Source organism: Ambystoma mexicanum, chromosome 1p, assembly GCF_040938575.1.
Source record: "Ambystoma mexicanum isolate Mex_15411 chromosome 1p, UKY_AmexF1_1, whole genome shotgun sequence".
In the NCBI taxonomy this organism is placed as follows: Eukaryota; Metazoa; Chordata; class Amphibia; order Caudata; family Ambystomatidae; genus Ambystoma; species Ambystoma mexicanum.
In genome coordinates this window covers 1,146,458,947-1,146,471,974 of record NC_090921.1, presented here as the reverse complement: position 1 = coordinate 1,146,471,974, position 13,028 = coordinate 1,146,458,947, and the positions used below count along the sequence as shown (strand labels likewise).

At 42.7% G+C, this 13,028-nt stretch overlaps 1 protein-coding gene across 1 annotated transcript in view; it reads left to right on the top strand.

Annotated features, from left to right (window-relative positions):
* LOC138450135 (NLR family CARD domain-containing protein 3-like) overlaps positions 1-12,768 on the top strand; it is a 64,831-nt gene extending 52,063 nt beyond the window's left edge. The window contains exon 4 of the mRNA XM_069604819.1: positions 7,357-12,768. Coding sequence (XP_069460920.1) covers positions 7,357-7,684 — 328 coding nt within the window. The 3' untranslated portion in view covers positions 7,685-12,768. The remainder of the gene's footprint in view (positions 1-7,356) is intronic.
* The last annotated feature ends 260 nt before the right edge of the window (positions 12,769-13,028 follow it).

Genomic DNA, 13,028 nt, shown 5'->3' with positions numbered 1-13,028 from the left:
TGGGGTCATTGAAAATTAGTATGTATATATTTTCACTTGGGTTGTATTTTTTAACTTATGTTGACAGATATCCTTTCTTTGTTTCTGTTTTTGCTGTTACTTATATTTTGTGTACTTTTTATCTGGAAATAAAAAGAATTTAAAAATAAAAATAAAATAAAATAAAAATTATGTGGGCCATCTTCACCATGCAGAAGACTCGCCATGGCCTCCACTGGGTTCTCCCTCTGTGAAGTGGTCTATAGAAGAGAACACCCGGACATACTGAAAACGTTGTGAGATGATTGGGAGAGCCACGAAAATACCGGTCAGAATGTGGCCCACTTCATGCAAGACACCCAGGAAAAAATGCACCAGTACAATCCTTGCATAATTCTGGCATACAAACACAGCTATCAAAATGTCAAGTGAGCGTTAAGGTCCTAGTCATCCCTCCAACATCTGAAGATAATCTTTTATCCAAATGGCATGTACCTTATGAGATTATACAACTGTTGGGGGATCTCAGTTATTGCGTCCAACAGGAAGACTGCCAACACAGGTTTATCATGTAAACATCCTGAAAGCATGGAAGGAGCCCCCACAGATGCTGTGGGAGTGGTCCCGGGATGTACTCTTTTTCTATCACTTTGCTGAAGTGCCTTGGGAAAACAGTTCCAAGACGTGAAGAAATCTCAGGCGTCTGATCTACAAGATTTGCTGCAGCACTTCCAAAATATTTTCATCAATAAACAAGGTATAGCTAAAGATTTCATACGGTGAATCAACTACTACAGGAAAAGCAATCAGACTTAGCCAGTAACTGTTTCCAGGGGCCCAGGCAGAGGTCAAGATGATATGAGACCTGGATGTAATGAAAGCAAATGTTCCTCTACAATTTCCTTGTAGGAACATCAGATAGAAGCTGATAGGCACCAGAAAAGTAAATGAGATCTTGAGGTTTGGTGCATATCCTATGCCCAGAATGCTGGGATGATTGAATGTGTTGGATCAGTCTAGTACATGTCAACATTGCAGGGTTCATAATTTGTACTCGCCACTAATCAATGGCTAGTGATATGTGTATCTTGGTGAGTAAGAAATAATGAGATATGTTTATGCATAGAACTGAGGTGGCAAGTTACTTTTTTAAGGCTGGCTACCAACCAAATACCAAGAGAAAACAGCCTTCCCTGCACCAACGGGATTATATCAGTTAACTGTACCCTTATATGGAATGTATGGGGCATCTGACAGCTATCAGTGAGTCATGGACACGATATAGTAGCCCCATTTCCCCATCAGACGTATGTGAGAGCTTCCGTGGAAGACATTGTCTCATATATTAAGTGCGGTGTACAGATATGATAATCATTACCAAGTTTGCCAGAGTATGTAGCAGTCAGGCGTGCAAGCCAATCTCACTAATTCAATATAGCCATGTCTATGGTAAGGTATCTTGGCTTGTGGCTTGAAAGTGGGGAAAGCTACCGTTCAACTCCAGGAGGATATAATGCAGGAACTGCAAGAACTTCCAGCCCCCAAGACCAATACAAATATGCGAGCCTTCCTTGGACTAGTCAGCTATTTTATATAATTTGCTGTGAATTTCTCAATGCTAGTGCCACATGCTGATGGACCAAATTAAGGGAAATGAGTCAAACCAACTAGGTAGAAAAGGCTTTTGTGAGGTCCAAATGTTCCCTTTGCCATCCACCGCTACTCAGAATGCTATACTTTAATGAGTCCTTTAACCTGCGGACAGACACTTTACATATGTACCAAGCACCAAGCCTCTCCCAGGTTCGAAATGAGGTAGAGCAGGTGATGCTCTTTATCAGTCAAACGTTGTACACCACAGGACTTAATTACGCCATACAATAAAATTACAATGCCTGGCCTTTTAATGGGCTGTAGATGCCCTAAAGTACTAAGAGACAGAAATTGGTATTTGCCACTGAGCATGCCACTCTGAAGTTGCTAGCCTGAAACCAGCAGAACTATCCACAAATGATGTGTTTGTTCTTAAACCTGCAACCCTACTGTAGTCCATAGAGAAGGTGTGTTTGCGACAACACAGAGGGCCAGGCCCACAACCCTCTAAAGGATGTGGATTTCGGGAACTGAATGGGGAGGATCCCATGGCACAGCACTGGGGGCCTGATGCAGTAGCCCATCACATCAATTCTAATACCACAACTAGCCCTTTAAGTATTCAAAACCAAGCTGCAGGGAAAGTGGCTATAGGTTTGGTTCATATGGACCCACAGAGCTCATGTTCAGAGAGTGGTGAGATAGAGTTTATCAACTTTAAGGTCACGCCAGACATTACCCCTGCAGGGACAGTGACTCGCTGGTGAGACATGGAAGACTTGTTTGTCCTGCTGATCTTCCTCGATGAACTCTAGGATTGCGTTCCCACAGGTATGCATGTAAATGAGTGAAGGTGAGGGAGCAAACCTCTATAAAAGCTGGGGCAAAAAATTGAAGATTGCAGGTGTTTGCAATAGCAAAGTAGCAACCTGTGGAGTAAAAGAATTGAAAGTGGAGGAGGAAGTAGGGGTGCAGAAAGAATTGAAAGTGCATGGGGCTGGTGGTGCAGAAGAGGTTTTAGGTGCAGGAGGAGGTGGAGGTACAGAGTTAGTTGAAGGATATGGAGAGAGAGTCAAAGTCTTGAAGAGATGAACATCTAGGAGAAAGAGAGAGAGCCAGAGAGATTGGAGGAGGTGGAAAGCGAAGAGGAGAGATAGCAAGAGGGGTTGGAAAAGGTGAATATCAAGGAGGAAGGAAGGTAGGAGCCAGTGGTGGTGAAGAAGTGGAGAGAATTAGAGAGAGAGAGAGAGAGAGAGAGAGAGAGAGAGAGAGAGAGAGAGAGAGAGAGAGAGAGAGAAGAGAGAGGGAGCAATGTAAACCCTCTGGAGAGAGGAAGGCATAGAAGTTGGATGGAGTAGAGGATAGGAGGTGGGAAGGAGGAAATGAGAGCAACAGTGATAAGGACAGCTTGAAAGCATGTCGCTGCCTGCATATTCATTAATTAGAAGAAGTGGAAGGGGAAAAACTACAAGGTGGAATGTTGAGGAGTAGACAAACTGGTGTAGCAAAAGGCCCGTAATGGGCATTGACCTAGCGATCAGGGAAGTAAGCCTGAGTTTGGTGGAAGAATCAGGTGCCTTACACAGCGAAGTAAGCCAGAGGCCGACCAAGCACCTAGAGACCCTCCTCTCCCACTGCACCTCTGGAAGGCACTCTCAAACTTTCTGCAAAAGAGAATATAACTGCAAAATGAATTCTTACAAGACTTGGATGCTACCCAGGTGATGGCCTACATGGAAAAACTCCATTGCAACCAAGACAAGATATCAATCATTGGAGCAACCTTTATTCCAAAGTCGATGAACGAACCTGTGGAGACGACCGGGTAAGACCTTTGAATACACTATGAACAACCAAACTCTTTGATTTTCAATTCTGACACCCTTTAGAGGTGGTCAAGTTTGTAAATAATCAAACTAAACCTTCCTGAACTAAATCTATGAGTGACACCCATTGTGGAATCTGCTAGACTTTGTGACACAGCCTTACAGATTTCCCCCAACTGGATCTTCTTGAGGAAGACATTGGAAGATGTTTTACCTATGATGGAATTGATATTAGTGCACTGGATTCTTTGTCTCATTATAGGAATATCTGCCAAAATAGATATTTTGTTTGGAAGCTGACTACTTCATCATGTTTTTCTCTTGGTCTCACTGCCACAAACCAGGAATGATCAAGTGTTTCGGCATGGAAATCATCTGACAATACTGATGTGGAGCTGTCTTTGCAAGCGGGAGACTTGAAAAAGGAAGTCAATGTCAGAGAAACCTTTACATTTAGATATAGTTAAAAAACAGCTGTAGGTGGGAAATGTGCTTTAGATCCCAATATAATCTCTTTGTCTTAGACAAGGGCAGGGATTTTAACAAAAGCAAAAGTGCCACAGCAAATTTTAAGAAAGGTTAGGGACACAAATCAATGGCCTCAAATGAGATCTACGTTGAAAGATTGAGGCCGAAACGCCTGCAAGCTAAATAACCAGAGCAGCAAAAATCAGAACACGAAAAAGACATTCTGTTCTGAATAGGCGGTGCTCACATGGAGCACCCAGACCCACGTTAAAAGTACCCACTACCTCCTACCCCCCGTATCCCACTTACCTGTTCCTTTGCTTCCTCTCTGCCGTACATCTGTGCTCCAGTCTTCCTGCGGCAGAAGTTTCCCTTGTGTCGGGACTTCCGCCACAGGGTCCCTTTCTCTTTTTTTCTTTTTTTAAAAATTGCACTGCACTCCTGCACCAGAAGCAAGATACACCCCCAGAGCCCCCGAATCCCATTATACCGAGCATGGGGAGCAGGGGACACCCCCGCAACCCCTGTTCGGTATAATGAGATTCAACTTTTTCTTACTTGCCGAATGCTCACAAAATGCGCATTCAGCATTTTTTTCAACATTTTTTTCAACATTTTTGGGGTAACCCGACAAATTCAGCCACCGTAAAGAGACCCAAGTCCAAATTTAAAAACATGTAGGAGAAGGCTCTCAGTGGTCTGGAAATAGGCATTGAAGGCTTTTAAGGAATTTCTGAATGAGACCTAGAAATTTCCTAGAAGTAAAATGATTGCTGATGCCTAAAACAGCACACTAATTCACTTTCACTGAATTACAAGTAATGGGCGACATAACAAGGATCAGGCTATACTCAAGAACTCTCAGGTGTGGGGGGTTCGATGTTAAGGTAAATACCAGGATCCTCCCTCTTCTCACCTGTATCTTGTTCCTCAGAGGAGCTCTCTGTACATATCGTCCTTCTATTTCTCCAAGTTCCCTCTTGTCTCTCTTTGTAGGTTTTGGGACGGACTCATCTGGAGGCCACCTTGCCAGTTCGCAGATTGCTCGGCAGTGGGACCCTCAGGGAGTCTGCCCCTAATTCCAGGGAAAAAGGCGTAGGCCGGAAAAAACCCTGGCGTGATGGTTAACTGCTGCAGAATGAAATGCAGGAGAGCGTAGACTACGATTCCCAGAAGTCTCTTCCGAACTTCAAACAAAGCGAAATCCAGGCACAACAAGGCGGTAGCGGGAAGAGAGAGAATGCAGCTGAGTGGAAGCAGGATTCGCACACGAAGAGGAGCGGGAGACGAAGGTTGTAGTAAATGGACCAGAGAAGAGCTGCGCAGAGCGGGGAATGCGGACAAAACAAGGTAAGCAGGAGACAAACGGGAGGAATAGCGGAGGAAAGCAGGAAGCAGAAAACCAGCGGGGAAACAGCTGGAGGGCAGAGAATACTCACACGAAGAGCGCGCAGGAAGAAACTTCAGCGTGTAAACCCGAAGCGGAAACAGAGGGTTGCAACGCACCAGCGTAGATGTCCGGTGCGTAGAACCTTGAGCCTCAGGGGGCGTGGCACGGCAGTCCGAACACTAGACCGCAGCGAATGGTTCTGTTAGTGTTTCTTCCATCGAGTCCACAACTTCCAGGACGGACGCGTCGTGACAAAAACAAACATAATCTTACATGCTTTCATCCTTAAGTGTTTACGCTAAAAGCAATCGGAAAATGGTTCCATTTATTATAGCAACTGTTTCTATTGCGCAGCACTAGAACACTCGTGGTGGTGGTGGAGGCCTTTCTTTACACCTTTGTGCAATTGAGGTTGGGACCATGATCACTAGGTAGAGGGCTATTTAGCCCTTATTTGGTGCTATGGCGATCAAAACTTTGATTTTTAGGAAGTTAACAACACATTGAATCATATGGACAATCTTGTAATGTTGGGTGTTACAAACCCATTTACACTTGTGCTCCTGAAGAAGGGGGGAGTGTCCCCGAAACGCATAGAGCAACTTGTTTGACCCCTGAGTAATAAAGAAGCTTCATCAAAGACAAAAGAATTATATCTTACGTATTTCTGTTCTTGAAGATTATAAACATGCATAAGTGTAACCCTTTAAAACCTTTCTGTGAGCTGTATATTCAGCCTTAAGGTGTGCAGGGGACGGGCGTGTCCATAGATTGGACACCATTTTTTGTATTTGTCAACGACTCCTTGTCAGAGTTGTGATACCTCCCCTGCACCCAAGTTTTCCTTTTTATGTTCAAATTAAAGAATTAAAGTGTGCACTGTTTGGTATATATTTCTGTTGGGCAACATCAAGAAGCAAAGCGTACGAACAACATTAAGACAGCACTTCACCGGAGAGGTCTGTCAATCTCCAATCTCTCAGATGACATAACCACAAGCTTTTGGGATAATGCCATGGCATGATATCCTTCTTCTGAACCCTGGCCTTGAAGCAGGAAATCTGGGTTAGATCCGAGAGAAAAAGGCATTTGAGTCAGACCTCTGGAGAAAGTATGAGAGGATTTGGGAGTCAGAATATTTTAGCACATGAAAAGGCAAGTACGGTTACAGTAGCACTGCAATCCATGTGCAATTGGAAATCCACATGCACTGGTTCAGTGTGGGATGTTACTTGGTATCACATGCCTTGTCCCTGGATTCTAAAGGGGTCACTTGGGCAGTGCAAATGCGGATTACTCTCTTGCTCTGATATTGTCCATTTACTCCCTAATTACAAATTTAAAAGATATGAGTCATAGGTTGTATCTTTTCTTATTTATAGATGGGTTTTTATTTTGGCCAACATGTGTTTTGCGCAAACGTGCTCTTGATCAAGTCAAGTGGTTGTATGGAGGCGCCGACTGGCCTCTAGGGTAATAGGCCCATGGCCGAACCAAAAACGCAAAATGGTGGTGTGGGCCATTGTTTTTGGTCAAAGTGGACCACTTTTTCGGCCAATTTGTGCCTGTTTCATGAGTTAATTCACTCTGCGGATGGTAGTTTTGACCAGTGTTGCTGAATATATATTCTTTAAAATGCATAATTTGGATCACACGTTATAAAAATAAACATTGGTTACTATTCAAACTGTGTCCTAAAAGGAATGAATAGCCATTGCCACTTTTTCATTGGTGCCTGAGACAATTTTATGGCCCAGTCAAACTGTGTCAACTCTCTTTGGCACAAGTGGCTGAGGAAATAATGGTTTGAGCTGTGTGTTTCAGCTCTGTAGAGCAGAAGACACGTTGGATTTTTATACAAAAGTCTCTTCATGCAGTTTGGGAGTGGCTACTCAGCAGTATTTCATGTCATGAAGTTTATTTTCAATGTATGAAGGAACCAATTAAGAATACAATCTCACAGACAAGACAGACACCAGTTTGTCATTTGTAAAATATAGAACAAAAAGTGCTTCTTTCTATGAAATGTATGTAAATCTTTTAAAGATGCTTCTATTTATTTCAATCACATGTCAGCTTTACCTCTCTCCCTTCTTGCAGCATTGTGGGAAACAAACTTGGTGAGGATGGAAAGCAGAAGCTCATTGCGCTCCACCAGCAGAAGCCAACACTGAAAATCATCAGCACCTTTGTCGACGACATGGGCCTTCTTCAGGCCTATCTGGACTGGGTGGAGGAGATTAAGGCGGATCCTGAGCAGATGGAATCTGTGCGAAATGCGGATGCCCTACGTTCCGTCTTGTGGGAGCTCAAGCAGACACCCTCCAAGAACAAACCAGAAGACATGAGGGAAAGGCTTGAGAAGCTACAGCAAGAAATCACTAAATTGCTGCAGCTGTTGGGGTTGGCAGAGGGAAGGAAGGGCTGACGGGGAGAGCCCACTAGCTCTCACTAGTTAACATTTTGATAGGCATTGCTTTGGGAGCTTTGATCTTTCTCTTGAACAAGGAAACTCCTGCTCAAGCCTCTAGCTCACCTCAGTCCTACAACATACTCTTTGGGGTTAATCATCTACCTAAAGACAGGCCTCAATCCTGCTACCATGAAATTGAACTATAACTGCTCCTGCATCCATCCCACCTCCTACTTTGTCTGTCTAGCAGAAGGTATTCTCGTTTGCAATTCGTATTTAATATTTTTAGCTTTTTTTGCCCCCTTTGAGTAGTTATGTCGCACCCAGGAAGTCCTTCTGCCCCCCTCTTGTCTGCTGCTTTGCTGTCATGCACCAGAAGAATGCTAGTAAAGGCAAGTGCCTACATGTTAGTTCATTCACCCACATTCCATCAGTATAAGGGCTTCCTAAACACTGCACAGTTTGTCCGAATTTCTATGGTGAGCTCCAGAGCACTGCCGGTTTCCATGTAATTCTGGGGGAAAGTGAAGAATAGGATGGCAGGTTACGGTGCCTGCTGGGAGTCAATAATAAGGGTGCTGGTTGAGATAAGCAATGTTAGTTTTATGATTGCTTTGCATTTTAGTTTGGCTGATAAATCAAAAGGCTAGGCGAGATAGGAAAGGTAAATTAAAGCATACAGGTAGCTTCAGTTTTGGCATCTCAGAATCAAGATGTTAAGTCAACAAAGAGAAAGATAGACCTTTTGTTAATTCTTCGACTTCCTCTTACCTTTAACCAGCTTCTTCAGATGTTTCCATCAAAGAGTTATGCTGGCTGTCACTTGGTTATATGTAGCCTGTTCTATTTTGCCTCTGCCTCCCTGTGATTGATACCCATCTTCCAAGTTCCTTCAGGGCAATGCGTCAATGGCCAGGGTTGTTATGATTAAGATGGAGCAACATTTGACATTTCCCTGACAATTGGCTTTACAGTCCTTTTGCAAAGAAACAACTGGCTTGGTCATTGCAATGCTGAACCAATCCAAAAGAATGTTTTTCTTGTCAATCTTAAAACAAGTCCATTTTGATGAACAGTTACACAGCCTACTCACCAAAGCACTTGAAGATGGGAAACATTCCTGCTGCTCCAAAGTATCCACCATTGTGATAGACATTCATTCATATCAGCTTTCATGAGAAGGAACAAAAGGAAGGAGTGCAAAATCCGTGGCCACTATGGGAATGTTTCACCCCCCCCCCCCACGCCCCTCATAATAATGTATAATTCAACTAGATTCAAGACGATCTGTTGTGGCCGGTATGAGGTTGTTTGCTACAAGTCCCTTATTTTGTGCAGAATCAACCTCCAATTTATGCGTGAGTTCAATCATCAAGCTCACCAAGCTACCTTCAGTTAGGTGTGTTTTGTCCAAGGGAATATTGGGTCTGTACTTTGAGGCAGAAGTCATTCTACACAGGATGGCTTCTCGTCTGTGTTTTATCTACCCTCATCGAAGCTCACCTTAGCTCCATCATGCATCCATCACCAGGTTTTATGGTGTGGAAATTGATGGACTCGAGCTACTCTGGCAATGGCTGTCCCCAGGTCTTGCTGCGGTTATAAAGCCATCAAAAAACGTCCTCCCCTGCCCCTTAGATTGTGAAGCTGCCATTTGGAGTTCTTTTGAGAATTGTGCATTATTCAGGGATTACAGCCAGTAGATTGTGATCCAGTTGGCTTCCAATTAGGTGTACCAAATACAACCAATGGGCTGTGATCATATCCTTCTGGAGACCATGGAATAATCAGTCTCAGGTACAGCAGCTGCAGTATGACCTATTCATGGGTTTTCTATTATGATAGAGACAAAGGTTAGAAATTACTGCTTTCAAGCTTCTTTAATGTGTTAAGGATCCAACAACTCCACCTCCTCATCAGCTCAACATTCCCTGGAGTTCCGAGACAGAGCCATCTTTGGAATGATCCAACAAGCCAACATTCTGTTCATGATATGAAGAGGTGATAATACGATTAATAAACATTACAACAGTTTCTTCCATCACAACCATGTATACGGCATTGGCACTCTTTGTGGGATTTAGCTTTAATTTACCAAGCCTTAGAGGATCCTCGTTGTCAGAGCTTCCTAGAAGTTCCTTTGAAATTCTTGAATAGAAAAACCATGGGTCATTGCAGCAAAGGGGGCAGAAGAATTTGTATGTCTTGTCAACCCCCATTTTTGTTATTTTCAGAAATAGGTCTACACCATATTCCTCATCCCACACTAACTGAGGGATTATCACATTTTCATTTTAATTAGGACAACTTTCTCCCCTCCTTCCACCCCGATCTTTCCTCCCAAAAGGCCATCTTCTGGAAGTGAAAATGACTGCAGAATTCTGCTTTCAGAAAACAGACCTGTGCACCTAATTTCCAATACAATGGTACGTTGTTGTAAATATGCAGGTGAAGGTAAAATATGTTCTCATTGATGCATCCTTTATGAGGGTAGGGCTGTAATGAGAAGACAGATGAGGGGCTTATTGTTCCGATAACTAATGATAATCTTCCTTTTACACAGTACTGCCCTTCCTCATGACAGTCTTTGTGATCCTTTGTCCCACCCAATTATTGACTGCACATTTCAGAAACAATTACAACTCTGGTAATCAATGACAGAAGTGGGATAGGCTTAGTTGGTTTTATATGTAATGGGTTCTTTAGGATTTCGTATTTAGTTGGCCAAGATGGATGCTCGTCTTCTGAAGGTTGACGATACTCAAAGCGCACAGCTCTGCTTTCAGGAGCATTCTACATCTGACAAAAATAAAAAGAGATGTAGAGTGATTAAAGCAAAACGAAATCCTGCTTACTGACAAGTTTCTTAGTCAGGCTAATGCACTGCAGACCTGGGATAATTCTGAAAAGTATTTTTGGCAACATTGTTGTCTTATGCTCTGAGAAGACTGCTGAGGGCAGGAAGTAAGCTTAAGCATGAGCCAAAGGTATGCCAATGAGAGTGCAATGCTGCAAATATGACCTTTTACAGTGGTAAAGTGATCAATAGGTCAGATCATTACTTACAAAATAAACAAAAAAGTGTCATCATTGAGAGACAGGGTTGAAGGGATTTGCCCATCAGTTAACACACTAGCTTTAATGACTGATTCCTGTGGATGATTCCCGGCTCTTATAGGAACATAATGTGATCTTGAGACAGACATTACCTTCTTGTCCTGCAGCAAAATAACGTGATTTTGGATGGCTCCAAGAAAACAGCGCTGCTAGTGATTCTTTGTTATGTGTGGCCAGATGAATTCACGCTTTTGATATTCTGTACATAAACTTGCCAGATAGCTTAAATCATCAGTATCAGGTCTAAATCTCCACCTTCAAAAATGTGCCAGTACAAAATTGAACTGCTAAAGGTGGGCCAACCCAACTGTCGATCTTCAAAAAAATGTCAAAAACAAATTGTCTTCACTAGGGTTGCATATACGGTTGGGGGGTGTTAGAAAAATGGAAGGCATGAGCAGGAGGAATAGAAGGTATATAAATATATAAATAAATACACTGGAGGGTGTGGAACCAAGAAGGGAAGGGCCGTGTGCAGGAAGGAAGGGAAGGTGACCACATCAGTGGTGATTTTTCTTGTTAAATGTCTGTTAGTATATCAGATATTCTTGTATTCAGTCTTAGTAGTAATCTGTATGTGCCAGTTACGAATGTTTCCTTACCTACAATTCGCTGGTGTTCCAATGATTTCCCATAAGGAGCTCTCCAGCAGATAGAAGCCTCTAAAAGTTATTTTTTTTTTATGTAAGGGGCTATAGATTGTCTTTTATATGCGTTTGCATTTTTTATTTCACAACATAATACACAATATGGATTGATTCTGTGCAGATTTTGTACACAGGCAGTAGGAGTCAACCTGGCTGTCCTCACATTTAAAAGCAGCAAAGGTCGACATTTAGGAAGATGACCATATTTGTCACCCTTATGGCAGTCTCTTTTTAAAGGGCTGACGTTCCAACATGGAAGATAAGTAATTGGCTGTTTGCCACACTAGTTCTAAGTATCTATGCACAAACACAAAAAAACACATTTCTAAGATTATGTTATAAATGTAAGGTTTAACTGCAGCTTGTTTCTGGGTCTATGATTTGTCACACAGCAGCATGAATTTCTTGTCCTGTTGGTACAGGAGAGACTCACCGAAATAGTGCTATATGCTTTGAAGTACAATTACACTGCATGAAACAAATTGCCCTCATTACAACTTTGCCGTTCCTGAAACAAAGGTGGCGGTAAGCTTACCGCCACCGTTGTTTCCGGACCGGCAAAGTACAAGTCTGCGGCCTGGTGCAGCTCCACAAGCCAGGTCTGCCCCGGCAGGCAGAACAGCACCCAGCCGCACACCTTCCCAGTCCTATGGAACTCAAAAGCGATGGGGGATTAACAATTGCCACCGCCTGATTTACCGTACCGCCGGGGATGTAATGCCCCGGTTATTCCAGCAAGTCAGATGGCGGTAATTCATTACGGGTCCGGAGGCTACCTGACGCTTTTACCGGCACGGTTACTGCCGGACCCGTAATAAGATGTCTGTTTTGTGGAACAAAACCTGTGAATACTAACAGTCTGTAAAATGGTACATAGTTCGTATTGCCCATCTGCCGGTCTTCTATTCAAATGTTTCTTAACTGTAATAATATTTCCATAGCAAGAGCATCCTCCCCAGACATGAACTTTAGAACAAGTCTCAGCCAGGAGGGGACAGTACATGGCAGCAGTATTATTTTAAAGGTTAAGAATCTGTGCAAAATCCCTGGCTGCAGAAACTTATAGCACACTTCCGTGTGGCATTATAAGTACATGACTGGACACAATTGCATACATTTTTACAGCTAAAATAGAAAGGAAAATCATTTCAAGCCCTGATTTGCCTAAAAAGAGCCTCATTTTTATCTTCCACACTTCTGCTACCACGTTTCATTTATTGACAATTGTTGCAATGATTTCAGCCGATACTAGATTTGTGGAAACACTAATGACGAAAGATGTATTAACATTCCTAACGCTGGGTTTTTTGCTTGTAATAAATATTGTAGAAACTATTGCCTCAAATATTGAATTTCCCAAGCAATAAAAATGATTCTGGAAGTAATACTGCACAGTTCTTCAGATTACAATGAGATTTTATAGGGGCGCAATTCATCAACATTTGTTTCTATTTAATGAAGCCAGTAAATCATATTCTGTAATCTTTTAGCATGTAATAATGTACATATAATATAACACAGGTAGCTCATGGAATACAGTGTTTTGATCAGATTAGGAAACACCCACAGCACTTACTGTATCAGTGTTATGGTAG